Raw genomic sequence first — 15,469 nt, 5'->3', positions numbered from 1 at the left:
TAGGGTTTATTTACCTTTAGGTCAACAGACTGGCAATAATTTAGCAGTGCAGTTGAAAGAACTGCAAATTAAAACACTGCTTCCAGACCATTCAGAAAAGATAAATTCCAATTATAACTGGAATACAGTTCAGAAACAGCTGCTTCACATAGGTATATTGTTCAGCAGAAACCAAAGACAAATTTCCAATTATCTACAGAGGTAGTTATCCATGGTATTCAAAGCTCTAAGGACATACTTTCATAATACTTCTATAATACTTTATCAGATTTTAAAAATCATCGTTATGTCAGCAGTAAACATTCATAGTTTAATATCCAAATCAGTTCTGGATTTCGCCTTGTCTACTTCAACTTTGTATGTTTTATTCATAATTCTTTATTCACTTTTATTACTCTGTTTTGCAGAAATACAAGCTACTTCAGCAGGGGCCCACATGAAAACAATGTTACATCACCTGAGACTTCAGATATATAGTGCCAACATGTGCTAAACATACTAACAGCATACTAGCCAGTGATTTGTTTTGTAGGAAGTATACAAAAGCAATTAATTCAATGATTACTTCCCTCCCCCTCCTTTCTCGACAGCATTTACCAAGTATCTCAAAGACTGCTTAATTCACAAGGCAGACCACACTGAATTTCCAGGTACTACACAGTAGGTCCATAACACTATGACACTGACATAAACCAGTTGAAAATAACTGTTCAAAGAAGAATGACATTCTCACACCAGTATTTCCGGGTGACTGTACAGAACAACAGCTAACATACAGAAGTATATACAAATGAGCTAGTTTTATAAAAACTATTTCGATATTTTTCTACCATTCTACACAAGCAATGGCTCCATGGAGGGAATTCATAGACTATCTTCCAGTAACATGCCATGCTCCCAAATAAGCATGAGAATCTCCCTTTTGTGTTCTGCATCCTACCAATAGTGTGGTTAAAGTTGGCAAAAAGACTGATGTGCGAATTAGGTGTATTTTCATCACAGAGCTCTAGACTACAAAGCCACATAAATGGCCTCCTAACTACCCTCCTCCCTAACTTATACACAGAGCTCAGCTCGACAATCTATTCTTTCATGTACAATACAGGGTTAGGTGTAACTCTTCCAAGATGTCCTCAGCTAAGGAGAAAAAAAAAAATGTTATTTTCAAAGTAAGATTAAGACTTAATGAAAACACCATTTTAAAGTAAAGGTTTCTGCATTCAGTCCCAGTCTAGTAAGAAAGAAGACATTCCAAAACATGAGTAACTTCCGGGGGGTGGGGGGCTGGGGGGGGGGAGAACAACCTGCATCATCTGACAGTCTGGAGAATGGGAAAAGAACTGTGAGGAAACAACCTTTAATAAAAACATGAAGACGGATTAAAAGGTAACACTGTTTAATATATCAACTTGTTTAAGGAGAACTACAAAAAGAAACGCAAGTGATTTGCAGAACAGTTTCATACCCTCCCACCCAAAAGCAAGAAAGACAGAATTCCTTTTTAGTGCTGAAGACTCAAAGCCAGTTCCCAGCCCCACTATTCTCAAATACCAGCAGCTTCAAAAGTTCCCACCAGAAGCTTCCAAACTTCCCCAAACTCCTAGTACAATGAAGAATTATCACTAAGATGATGCACAAAAGCACAAAAAAATAATTTCATGTCAAAAGATTTTGAGCTCAAAAAAGACTCACATGCTTTTCCCTCAACTTTTAGAAATTACTCTTTTGAACATACCCACAGATTTCCATTTCCTAGCTGACATGTAAAAGCTAGGAGAACACTATGACATACTTCAGACCCAAAGTGCCACCAAGCGTTTGGAATGTTGCATTTAATTTGAATAGGAGAATGAAATATAGCAAAGTGCCTGCTAGAGAGGACATTCTCTGTTACAGGACTCTAGGGCTTCTGGCCTGCTATTCCTTTGTCATTATTATGAATCACTTCAATCATATACAAGTGAAGATCTTGTGAAGTGACATTGTTCCTCACACATTTCAGAGCAGCAAACGAAGCAGGCATCAGACATAATCCAGCCAAAGCTATAAAAGCATGTATGGCATATAAAGCGTATACGGTCTGAAAGTAGTTTCCTTGCCTTCCACAAAGCATAAACATTTGCTCTCTCAGCTCACGGGATTAGCTGCACATAACACACTACAATTTAGAGAGTGCAAGGCAAAAGGATGAAGAAATTTTAAAAAAGCAGGGGAATTACTTAATACATCAAAGTACACAATTATGATGTCCTGAAAATCTATGCAATTCCCACTGTACCACAGGAATCATAATATTGCAATTACTAAAGTGGGGTTATATTATGCTTGTCCCGACCAACCAGAATTCTCTCCTGTAGAACAGATTCTAGTACACGTACTTTCATCATGCAGGCGCTTTGCCCTGCTCTGAATCCCTGACGTCACACCAGCCATCACAGTCATCCTCTCAGTCATGCTCTCTTAAATTTGCTCCCAGAAAGTTCTTAATAGAACTGATTTTTGAAAGACTATCTATGCTAAAACGGAAAATAAAAATGTTTCTCCAGCCAGTGTTTCACATGAATCACATCTTTCAGCTCACCATACCCAATGAATGACACAGCTTTAGAAGAAAGAATAATTTTAAATTGTTGAGCAACTTCTCAACAAAGCATACATTTATTTCTTACAAGGACTATTGCAACATTGCAATCTTGGACACCACATTGAAACACAACTGAAACTAGTTATTTTTCTTGCTTCTAATAGCAAAAGATGACTGCATAGGACAAAAAGTTCACTGACAGCCTGAAATTCTCATCTTATATATACAATATACCATGATCTTCATACCATATTAATTCTGCTCATACTTTGGCCGGGCTATCCATGTCCTTCTGCAGTAATAAAAGCCTTCTCCCTCACTTTTCCACATTCTAGCTATCTCCAGCTATTAATGCCTTCTGCATGTGCTCTGCTGCTGCTGTGCAATTAAATGGGCTTAGCTAGGTTCCCCTTGTATGACCCCAGAAGTTTCTTATTAGACATTGGAACTTGAAAACATTCTCTCCAGGAGGGAGAGAGCATACTACAATACACTGAATTCCCACCAGTCCCAGGATTTTGTTCTTGAATATCTTATTTGAGGAAAATAGTTTAAATCAGTGACTGAATTTATCTGTGTAAACAATGAAGTGGCTGACTAGTGATAACTAGTTTTCCTAATAGGAATACTGTAACTTGAGCATACTAAATGCTCAAACATTCTTTTGAGTTAACTAACATCATAGTTCTTTCTAACAGAACTAAAACTACCCTTTATGAAGTATAAACAGTACTAGACTACATGCTTAATGAAATAAAAAAATTGCTCCTGCAATTTTGGTTTTTTTGAGACTATTGAGATACTAGGTCAATATTGGCAATCATAAGAAAACCAGGATTGCCACCCCTGATCAAATCAGTTTCTAACATTCAAGTTTTCAGCAACCAGCTCTGTAAGAAAAACGGATCACACTGGAAGCTTGTTAGAGAAAGCTCCTCCCACACAGATGTTGTCTTAAATGCTGAACCAGTACCTTCAAAAATCTGTGGTAGCAGTAATATCTCACTATTACAAAAACGCAGATGTAGAAGTTTCTGCTGAAGTCTCTTATTTAGGAGATAAATTATACAGACTTATGTAATAACCAGGTCTCAGAAGTGATTAGTTCTGCAAAGTATTAGCAGTAGAGCACACTTCAGTAAAATTATGAGAACTATGCACTATGAGCTACTTTTGGCTTATGAAAATCCATTTTTCAAGGTCTCCTCAATTGCACATTCATCTTATTGCCAGATCATTGGTAAACTGATGTTCTACAAATACAGTACTCCAGTAACCCACTGCATATCTCAGTAAATAAAAAAGTCATGTTTTAAAATAGAAAACATTTAGCAGTAATACCAGGGTTCAAGACAATATAATAGAGTGAGAATAGGGAGTTTTAGAAAATTTCTATCTTCTGCCTGTTAACCAAAATTACCAAAATACAAGTGAGGATCCTCATGCTAGTAATTGTACTATCAGATTCTAATCATCTGATGTCACTCAAGACATTATGAATTTGTAGCACTGCAATAGAACTGATTGATGTGCCCAGTGGATGGGCTATGAAGGCTCACCACGACTTTTTTTTGGTGGCAAGTGACTAACAAGTAAATAGTGAGAAACTGAATAAATCTACAAAGTTCCCTATAACTTCAAAACACACGCAGAATTTTAAATTACTTTAAACTATAAATAAGATTGGGTTTGGAAAATTCTAGGTATGCCCACTAAAGCTGGTCAGAGTCAAAACCAATGTAACACATAAAAGAGGAAATCAAATAGAATTTAGATGCATAGGTCCAAGAATTCAAAAAGTCCTACCAGTTCAAGCACCTGAGAACAGGCACATATGCTTCATTGATAGTACCTTCTTATCACATTAGCCCACAGGTGCTTCTATCACTGCTACACTGAGTGCCTCACCATCTGCTTTATATCTAAGCCTAAATGAGATTCATAAACTGAAGATTTCCATATCTTAGTCACCTGATTCTTCTAGTGTTTAAGCTCTGATATTGTTAAATAAGTTCAGAATTAATTTAACTTAGATCAATGGCAATAAAAGAAACAAACAAAAACCACAGAAGTAGCACTATTAGCTTTATATAACACAGTAAAAACCAAATAGTGCTATCTTTCTATATAGCAGTTTAATAAACAGATTAAAAAAATTAGGTTGTAGGCCTTTCTTTATCTGGCAGGTTCAAAAAATCCCATTTCTCACATCTCCAGATGCACTGGAGTGGGCACAGCGCTTCACAGACCTACATGAAAGGCTGGAAAGGTCCTGTTCCCCACCTTTATCATTAAGGAAGCGCTATGGTGCAGAGCAGTATGCAAGTTGAAGTAGACAGACAGAAACAGGTGAAACAATTTAAAAATAAGCCAAAAGCACAGCTCTGTCACCCAATGGTAAAGGTATTCACCCACCTTCTTGGGTCCTATTTTTTTTTTCATCTTTGCTCCTGTATTTTTCCCCCTACTCATGCATTTTGGTTTTCCACTAAAAAGTCATTGGATAAAATCCGTAAGTCATTTTCTTCAGCACTTGGGTATGACAGATTAGATACAATAAAGCATCTATGCATTCTATGCATCAAAAGAAGAAAATAATGCACTGAAACTACAGAAGAGCTGTATGAAATTCTCCTGTCACTTTCAAATGTTTTCACTCCTTAAGCAAAATTGCAACTTAACGTATCTATACACAAGTAATTTGTAAAACTACAAATTTGGACTATCTAAATTTTGACAATGACATCTCTCCAAGATACAAGAGTAGTAACAAAGAGGAGCAAGATTACTGCTGCTAACACAGTGAATGAGCTGGAGGATTTTGCACAGTTCTTGCCTGTAAGAAAGTACTTTTGGAAATTCAGGATTTGCAGAGAAAACCTGAAACAGTAAATAAAAAAATAAATTTTCCATACAGATGTCCCAAAGGAAGCCACCAACAACTTTTTTTCTTAAAACTGAAAAGCAACATTTGAATGAACATTGAAAAAGTAATGTTTCAGTTACTAGAAAATGTAACTTTACCTTCAGACTCTTTAAGTAGTTGGATAACATACTCGGGTGAAAACGATTTTCTTCAGCAACCTGTTCATCATATCTTGGTCCTAACATTGTCTTCAAAGGTAAAAACTTCCCTATGAAAGATAATCAAATTTTGCAGTATTTTATGTATATTCATATGTACACTTATAGCGATTTCAAAGCAACATGCTGAGCAGATTTAGAGGTTCGCCTTCAATGAAAAAAAATCACAGGAAAAGTATCAGTAACAGCTGAAGTGGAACATTTTTTTTAGTCACGAGTTCTCAGAACTCACAAATATATTTAGAAGTTTAAAGGAAATACAGACCAAAGTTATTTAACATTTTAAGCTAGCTTTTAGTGTGATTTAAGCTGCAGAGCTACAGCGCACAACAGCACAGGGAACATTTAAACTCGGTCCAGTTAAAAACATGAAAATAGCATTTTAAATGACAGTCTGTTACCCAACTGTGTAAACATCAAGCTTTGATTACCTGCAAACATAAAACATGATACAGGTTGTTGACAAAAAAAGAAAAAAAAAGGCATATCTACGCACTACAGATCTTTCTAATGTGCTCCTTAAAGCTTGTTGGAAGAGATCTGCATCAGTGTTCAAAGTTCTCCTGAAACACAACACCTACATGTGCTTCAGACACTGGAGAACCATAAAACAACCACAACAAAAACTTGACTGGAATTAGTACTTGCTGGACTACATCCATCACTCCCTAGAAACTCAAATTATTATTTTTAATATCAATTTTATTTTTTATCAATCATATCCACCACAGAATATCTGCAATAATCTCACTAGAGATTCCTAGCTCTTCCTGAATGACAGCAAGCTACAGGCATGCAAGTGCAGGATATACTGACCCAACAGCATTTCCTGTACTTCTAAACAGGCAAGAGCAAGACTATTGTCCAGGTCACTCCTACCACGCTTGCCTGGTAAGCAGCACACCTTCTCCCACATGCACCAGAGACCCTGCACTGCAGTTAGCTGTGGAAACTGAATGCAAATTGATAGGAAAAAGGAGACCTGACATATATCATCAAGGTGATATAGGCAGAGCGTAAAACTGGGACAACCTCAGCATTTCTAAATAGCTATGAAGATACCTAAACTAATTATAGCCCAAGACTGATCAAATAAACCCTCTCCAAAGAAAACGGGGGGAGAGAGGGGGGAATTATGGCCCAGAATAATTCCTCACTTCCCTTTTTTTTTTTGGTTTGTTTTTAATAAAATTGGTTCCATGGCTTTAACAAGACAGCCCTTCTAAAACCAGAAGGAAATGCAACCATATAATTGCATGCCACAGAAGAGCAGCAGAATTTTTTTTAATGCAGAAAGAACTCTTAATTAGAGCACCAGACATAAACCTTCCACAAAGAAAATACTGCTGGATTCTGACGTTGCCAAATTGTATTTCTAAAATGCTTCTAATAGCAGTAAATGCCAGCCAGGACCTTGACACACTTGAGAAGCAGGCCCTTGCAAACCTCATGAAGTTCAATAAGGCCAAGTGCAAGATCCTACACATTGGCCATAAATACAGGCTGGGCAGACAACGGGTTGAGAGCCGCCCTGAGGACAAGGACTTGGAGGTGCTGGTTGGTAAGAAGCTCAACATGACCCAGCAGCAACACACTTCTTCAGGCTGAACAACTCCAGCTCTCCCAGCCTGTCACTTTCTCATGATAAAAGAAACAAAATCCTCCTGTTTTCAGCAAAACAAAACCACATTGAATGAAAAGACACTCAAATGCCCATTGTATTCAGCTAAAAATCTATTAAATATAAAAATAAATTAAATATAACAAAAAAATATAAAAAAAAAATTAAATATAAAAATATTGAGAAGCTCACTAATCTTTGTAAAAATAGAAAAACACATAACATTTTTGCTAAATGAATGCTGCTGAGAGCAGCATTCTCTAGACAATTAAAATTCATAGAGTTCTCTGTGCCCTACATTTTATCAAAACTTCTAATATAGTCTGAAATAAGTATTTAACTTCTAGGAAAGGGACATTATAAACCACAAAAGACATAGTTATGGAAACTGAGAAGCTTTACACAACATGTTAGCTCAGGTTTGACATTAGAAACACCCTCACTATCATACATGACTGAGACCATTCCAAACTTTACAGCTAGAAGTTACGCAGTCAACATACGCAGTGAATTTGTAAGTCACTTGAATTTATGTAACTGTTAGAAGAAATCTTCACTTTACTTCCTTTGCCTTTTTATTCCACCAGTTATACATCCTCCTCCCTGGTCACGACAGTTGGGCTGACTTCTTCTCCGTTTCCTCATTTATTGATCTATCTGCTTTAATTTTCTTTCTTCTTTGTGTTCCTTGTCATCTTCAGCCCTATCATTCAGCCTCTCTCACTCGCTATTAACACCCTTCCACATTGTTATCTTCCTCTGTACAGACTGATTACGCAAATCCTAATTTTGGATGATCTTAATGCAAAAATCTACCATCACTGTAAGTTTTGCAAAACACCAAGCATGCTTCAAAGGTTTTATAACTTTGTCACTCCCATCCAAACACACCCACTCCCTCATTACAGAACATGAAGAATGTAATTAACTTTCCTTAGCCAAGGCATTCAAGAAAAGGACCTTTATTGACAAAAGAGTCAATGGATACAAAAGAAAACTACCATCCTTTATGAGATGCCAGGAAAAGAGAACAGAGTTGGAAGACAGTGCTTGAAGGTTAAGACAATTTCCTGCAGGATCTGATTAGAGACTGCACATTTGCACTGAAGACTCTCATGTTCTCCATCTTCTAGAATAGAAAACAAACACATTCATTCTCTTCTCAGCAGTGGCCCTTGATTTCGTGTCTGATTTGCATTCTGATTTCCTTCTCAGCAACCATAATATATTCGTGTTCATCACCAAGACAGACACAGTTTAGTCAGCATCCCCTACAGCATTTGAAGGCCTTTACACAGCTGTGGAAGGGATAAGAATTCTAATAGAGACCATTTACTATCACTTCTAAAGATCAAACCCAGATCTTTAGAAGTATTTAGATGCCCAACTTCTACAAATTCCAGTTTGTATCACTGAGAAACAGCTTATACGTCAACAAACAAACAAGCTGCCTGCCACGTCTAGAAGAGGGCAGCGAATTCCTATAATATGGTTCAAATTTAGGGAAATTTTATAACCAGATTATGAAAACAATGTCTCTTTTTTGTAATTTCATTTTGGTTTTGTTTAAATAAATTAATTAACTTCAAATTTGTCAAATAGTTTTGGAAAGTTGATATTAAAAACCATTTTCCAAATTAGGTACCTGTATAACAGATGTTTTTTCTTCAGGCTGAAAAATTAGGTAAAAATTCTAATAATAACAGCCCAGTATGTCAGAGCATCAAGTGGATAAATCCAAGAGAACTCAAAGTGAAAAACACAAAACATCACATTTCCAACATATACATGCTCTCATTTTGGCACATTTGAATCCTAGAGCACGCCAGTGGAAATGCTACCCTTAATTTAGTCTAATTTTCTGTGACAGGAAGCTATCAACTCAATATGTGACAGTAGCCACTAATAATGTATGACCATGGTCTGTTTAGACTGAGCACCAATTAGGAAGGCTAGACTCTGTAATGTGAACAAGGTTAAGAAAGGGAGATCTGAGTAAAATGAAATAGTAAAACCTATAATCAAAAAACACAAGACCAAAAACATCACCACCCTAAAAAGTAACAGTCTTCTGTTTCCAACAACAACTATGCTGGGTCAAGGCATCCATTTCACCTAGTATCTCATTACCAAAACAGACGCCTAGGAAAGAGTGTTAAAACGATGACAATGACAATCCATCACTGGATTATTCTCCCCACCTACAAGCTATATCTCAGCAACTTCCTGAACCAGAGACATTACTCTGAGGCACTGTCTCTATAACCACTTGCAGTATGGATGATTTTAATAATATCACTGTTCTGCATGTACATCTAGAATGGGTTTAACTAACATGAATCAATAGGAGACTAAAAGACACTGCTGAGACACTTCTCATGTCTCTCCTTCAATATCTTGCTACCACTTCCCATGGGAAAACCAAAATGAACTGGGTTTTCTGTGGGTATAAAAAGTAGGTACCTCCAGAGATGGCAATGACAAGGAAGTAAGGCTGAAACAACCTGATCACTTCAGATCTAAGAGTTCAGAGAAAGCTCTTTTCATCAAGTACCGAGGTGTTACCAGAATACAACAAACGTGAAAATGTGCCATTCTGATGAACCATAAAACCAGAAAGTGGCAGAAAATAACCAAGATTTAAAGAAGGAAACTGGAAAATAATGGAGATGTAGATCAATTCACCTCATTCAGGATGAAGGGTCCTGTTAACCTGAATGAACCCAATCTCACCAACAGAAGAGCTCCAAGCCTCATTGGCACTTGTATTTGAGCTCACCTGGAAATTCTGCGTGCCACAGCCACAAGACAAGAGTGATCAAACGCTTGATGAGTATTAGTCTTCAGAAGCCAGACAAACCTTGCTCAGCAACATTATTACTATTACACTATCAGATGGGAATAAAGTCATGCACAGATGCTAAGAAATTTGACTGAAATGCTAATTAAAACCAGACTGTAACGCACCTCAGAGACAATACCAACATCAAACTCTAAAAACTTCTCTTTCTATAAAGGTGTTAGATGTCTTTGAATATAAAATAGCAAAAAAACAGGAGAGAAAACTGATGGTGTATTATGACTTTTGATAAGTTGTGCACTCTAAAGACCTAAAAATCAGGTGAACTAATATAAGAATACATTACAAAAAAGCAGCCAAAGAAATAAACCAAGCACGTCTTTTTGTGCAGTAATTTCTTGTGGATGATCACACTGAATGGAAAAGAATTACCTTGCAGTTACTGAACAAACAAACACACAAGCAGTGATGGCACAGCAGATGACATGCTGATGACCTGGATTCTTGCTTACTCTATGCTGCTATTTTTGAGAAGCCATGGCTTAAAGGACCGACAAACAAACAAAAGAGACAAATTCTAAAGATCAAGAACTTGCTGAGAAGTAAAACAAAGAACAGAGTCATTAGTCTATTTTTGTTGTGGCCAAAGGCTAACAATTTAGGCTATCAAATCTCCTATTAGATACAAAGCAATGCATCTGCCCATGATCAGGAAAAAAGAGATAACAGAGACAATACAGCAATGTTGCTATTTAATTGAGTCAAGTTCAGAGAAATATAAGGAACTCAAGGGAAACCAGTAAACATACAAAATGAACAACCAACATTAAATATTGACATGCCAAATAATGCATATTGATGGGAAGATTAAGCCTACTGAGATGTCTCACTAGGTTAAACTCGTAGTCATCAAGGTCTTCAGTTTCACAATCAAATGTTGTAAAAAACCGTAAGACGATGATGTAGAAACATGGGATAGAAAAATGTAAGAATTGTAACTATTAAGCAAATCACAGCATAGTGCCATCTAAAATAGCAGCAACTGCTGAGTTTTGTAAGAATACCTTTAAATTACTGCAGACAGAAATACGAAAGAAGTAAAAACTAGAAAATATTGTGGGGAGAAGACTGGGAGTTGCAATTGCTTATCTTGTAAAGAAGAACTTGAGAAAAGCGGAAACAGCAAACCTTGTTTATTCTACCTCATACCAGGCAGCAAGAGAAACATTCATCTTAAGTCAATACGGTAGTTAACTCACAATCAAAAAACGTGTTTACGTGAGACCTAATTCACTGCCACCAGATGCAGCAAGACTAGATACCTAGCAACAATCGAGACAGTGTATTATGGGTAAGAATAACTAAGATGATGGCAATCACTGACACACGTGTGAAACACACATGAAACTTTGGAGCACAATGCTTAAACATCTTCCAGCTAAGCAGCTTACGAACGCATCAGTGACTAACAGGTCACTGTCAGTCAGCCCAGTAACAGACCAACACTCGTAATTATCGGAGCCTTCAGGAAATGGCAGCAAGCAAGGAAGAGGTTGTAGAGGGAACTGGTCAGGGCTGAGATATGGCTCCACTTCAGTGGCTTTTGCACACCCGGCTGCCGTCTCGCTCATTATATGTAACGGGTGGGAAAAGTCGTAGTGCAAAGCGAGAACTGAGCATTAAGGCTCCCAAGAGCAGGAGAGGGCCCATACCCCTGCAAAAAGGTCGGGAGAATCGGTCTCAGGGATTGCACCAGCCGATCAGAAAGTGAGTCCCTGAGCTGAAGGCAGAGCCCTGCGGCTAGCTGGGCTTTAAGTAAAATAGCCGTCCTACGGGAAGGCAGCTCCAGGACAAGCACCGGCCCAAGGAGCGTATGGAGGGAACAGCTCCACACCAGCAACGCCGCGGCACAGGAGAAAGAGGGCCCGGAGGTGCCGCAGTGGCCCTAAGGAGGCCATCGCCTGTCCCACGACGCTGCGGAAAAGCGGGGACCGGCGGGCACATAAGCGAAGCGGCGGGCGAGGGGGAGGCCCCGCTAGTACCAGACCGCCGCCCCGGGCAGGGCAGAACCGGGCAAGGCAGGGCAGGACCGGGCTGGGCTGGGCCGGGCCGCGCCGCGCGCTCACCTGCCACGGGCTGTCCCCTCCTGGGGCAGTGGAGCCAGCGCGGCGGGATCTTGTTGTAGGACATGGCGGGGCCCGGGCGGCCGCTGCCCGCCCGCCGGGGAAGGGGAGGGAGGGAAAAGACGCGGGAAGCAGAACAGCCTCAGGAAGCTCAACGTCCCCTCGCCCGCGGCGCCTTCATTCAGACCCAGCTCCGCCTCAGCCGCCGCCAGCCCACAGTGCACCGCGGGCGCCGCTTCCGCTTCCGGGCCGCGGGTCGCGGCCCGCGGGTGCCTGCCGCAGGCGGGGGGTGGGGGGGTGTCTGTTACATTTCCGCTTTAGGGGTAGTGGAAGAGTTGGGGAGGGTAGGACGGACGGACGGACGGACGGACCGACCGACCGACCGACCGACCGACCTACCTACCTACCGACCGCGCCGGTGTGAGTGCCGCGCTGTATAGCTCCACAGGCCCGAGGTGCTGGTTGGTCCCATGTCTCCGAAGAAGGCATATTGGGGTGGGAAAAGGTTCCCAGTGAAAAGCAAGGTTTTTGCTGGAAGAGGACGGCCAAAGCTACGGTTCCTCAGCCTGGAGAGGAGGTAGCCAGGCCGCGTCACAGGCCCCTCCGAGCCAAACTAGCGGGAGCTGGGCTGGAGGTTTTGGAGGGATCGCTTGTCCGGAGCTTCCGGACTCCCTGGGAAGGGCTGTTGCACATGTGGAGAGTTTATGTGGCCATAAGAGAGACTGGGCAGGAACTAGAAAGAGAAAGTAATTGAAGGCTATTAAAGTAGCTGACTGCGTCAGGCTCAGGAAACGTCATGAGCTGAGCATAGCTGGAGGCTTGGACAGACATGTTTGCTCTGGTTTTGGTTTTCCATTGATGTTAGCATATAGCTGAGACTGGATCTCTGCGCTAGCTAATAGTGGAACTGTGCTAGTCTGCTTGTAATAGATATGCTACTATAGCGGAGGTGCCGCTCTGCTAGATGTACTGGTGTCGTAGTTTGAGCCCAGCCGGCAGCTAAGTACCGCGCAGCCACTTGCTCACCTTCCCCCACCAGTGGGATGGGGTGGAGAAGTAGTGGGAACAAAAGGTAAAAACCCATGGCTTGAGAGAAAAACCGTTTAATAATTTAAATAAAAGTAAAATAATAATATAATGATAATAAAATTAAATAGATGAACTAATAAGCACTGCACTTCCCCCTCAAAAATCTAGACAACTGATGCACAATACAATTGCTCCCCACCCACTGACCTATACCCAGCCCAACCCGAGCAACAGGTGACTGTTTCCTGCTGCATTTTATCACTCTAGATTTTATTAGACGTAGTTTCTTCCATAGAATATCCTTTCATACTAATTGAAGTAGTCAGTTAAGTAGTTTGCATATCTGAGTCATAAGGTTCTCATACTACATTAGAAGTTTCTGACTGTCCTCTAGGGCTTTTGTGATCTTCAGATATTAGTTTTCTAATTCTAGATAAAATTTAAAATCTTGCTACATCAAAGGAATATTTTTATTATTTTCCTTAACTGTTAAACACACTTACGTTGAAACGTTACTTAATTATGTTTGAAATAAGGTGCTGACTTTTCCGTTACAGAACAAACAAGCAACAGTTAGACACCAGGTGGTGCTGAAGACCAGCTAGAAAAGAAAGTGAAACGAGTGCAAGGAGTGTTCAGAAAGAGCAAGAAGCAAATTTCTTATTTCAGTAAATTAGGAGCAACATACATTAATATCAGCAGTATGGCACAGTTAGGAACAAAACCATTTCAGAGGTAAAGAATAGTACAAAAACATATGAATGAGCAATAATCTCTGGTTTTGTCATCTAGCTTTAAGATTCTGATACGCGTTTAAAACAAACTTAACAGCTACAGAGCAAAAATGCTGCATGAATATGTTATAGTTAAACTGGGATGATATGTACAGATGGCTTTATTTAGCAATGCACAAGGCAAATAAAATATTAGAATTTTTAAATATAAGGTAGGGAGTTAAATGAAGCATAAATGAAGCAAAATGACCTTAGCCAAGTATCATCCATAGTTCAGAATTTTGGTGATTCGGAGCCAAGTTGAGGAAGTCCCAATGAGTAGCTCGTCAGCAGAACACCTTCACCACACTCTAGGGCTTTTCCTGAGTTGTGATGCTTGTGTCTGTTTGCTACATGCCATCTTGCTCCACATCAGGTACTAAAAATGATGACAGTTTGAAGCCAGTTGTTGAATGAGAAAGGAGGAAGCAGTGTCACAGCTTCTATGGAGTAAGATGAGTGGTGGTGTGTTGATCAGTTGATGGTGACATGAGAATGGTGGTTTTCATCTGGATTTTAAAAGTGAATATGCTATAAATAGGAATGGAATACAGGACAGAGAATACTGAAGCAGGGAATAATCCCTGTTGCTGTCTTCATTGTTCAGTGTATTAGGGAATTTTACATGGGGAAAATTCAATCACTCAAAACACCAGCGTTCTCCAGATTATTTCAGAAAATAGAGTATTCATGTTTGAGAATGTGTTGCTGCATTCCCTCCCACAGATGAAACACAGATTTTAAGCAACTCTATTTACTCTTACCTTGATCTTGTGCTTTGTGACGTGTCCTTATGGTCTGGTAAACTCAGTTATTTACAGCTGATGTTACATGTTGTGCATAAATAGTTTACACTGGACTTTGTCACATTAGACGTTTTGAAGCAGCTTACGCAGGCACAGGATGATGTTTGCGTGTGACATCAAACAGCCTTTGTGAACGGGCATACTTTCCTGCCTGACTTTATAACATTAGTTACGATGATTTTTTCCTGGTGTAACAGCAGAGGGCAGCGGTGTATTCATGTCACCTTCACAAGCCGACATAGCTTTGTCTGAGCAAGGAACACATAGGTGGCCGTAGTGCTCGTTGCAGGGATTGCTTTGAGAAAGCAACTGTTTAGCAGTCTACGATACAACGTTTCCTCTTTTCTCCGTATCAGTTCTCTTTCATCTAGAGGCATTCAGATGCCTGTATTCTTACTCCAGTTTCCGCTCACCAATTTAAACGGTTTTCCTGGCAGAGAAGACACTACGATCAGGAAGTCATTTTCCCACGATGTGTTTCATCCTTTGTGCCATGGGTACATTGACTTCTTTGTTTTCAGCTCATTGTTTCAGATAGTGGAGAGCTGCATTTGTGTTCTCCCTTGACTTAAACCCATCAAAAAAATAGCACACACTACCCACACACACACACACTTTAACACTTTCCTAATTACAAACTGAACATTTA

At 39.7% G+C, this 15,469-nt stretch overlaps 1 protein-coding gene across 2 annotated transcripts in view; it reads right to left on the bottom strand.

Annotated features, from left to right (window-relative positions):
• RNGTT (RNA guanylyltransferase and 5'-phosphatase) overlaps positions 1–13,445 on the bottom strand; it is a 95,920-nt gene extending 82,475 nt beyond the window's left edge. Inside the window, exons 1-2 of one of the 2 annotated variants that reach the window (XM_080616306.1) lie at positions 12,620–13,445; positions 5,609–5,718 (exon numbers count right to left, since the gene is read on the bottom strand). In XM_080616306.1, coding sequence (XP_080472432.1) covers positions 5,609–5,718; positions 12,620–12,701 — 192 coding nt within the window. In that variant the 5' untranslated portion in view covers positions 12,702–13,445. Of the gene's footprint in view, positions 1–5,608; positions 5,719–12,215; positions 12,392–12,619 lie in introns of those variants that run through there. The other variant, XM_080616307.1, reaches the window with a different exon arrangement.
• Positions 13,446–15,469: the final 2,024 nt, after the last annotated feature.

The sequence above is a fragment of the Psittacula echo genome, assembly GCF_963264785.1.
Source record: "Psittacula echo genome assembly, chromosome: 4".
Taxonomy (NCBI): Eukaryota; Metazoa; Chordata; class Aves; order Psittaciformes; family Psittacidae; genus Psittacula; species Psittacula echo.
The sequence above is the reverse complement of the archived record's forward strand: the minus strand, read 5'-3'. Positions and strand labels throughout refer to the sequence as shown.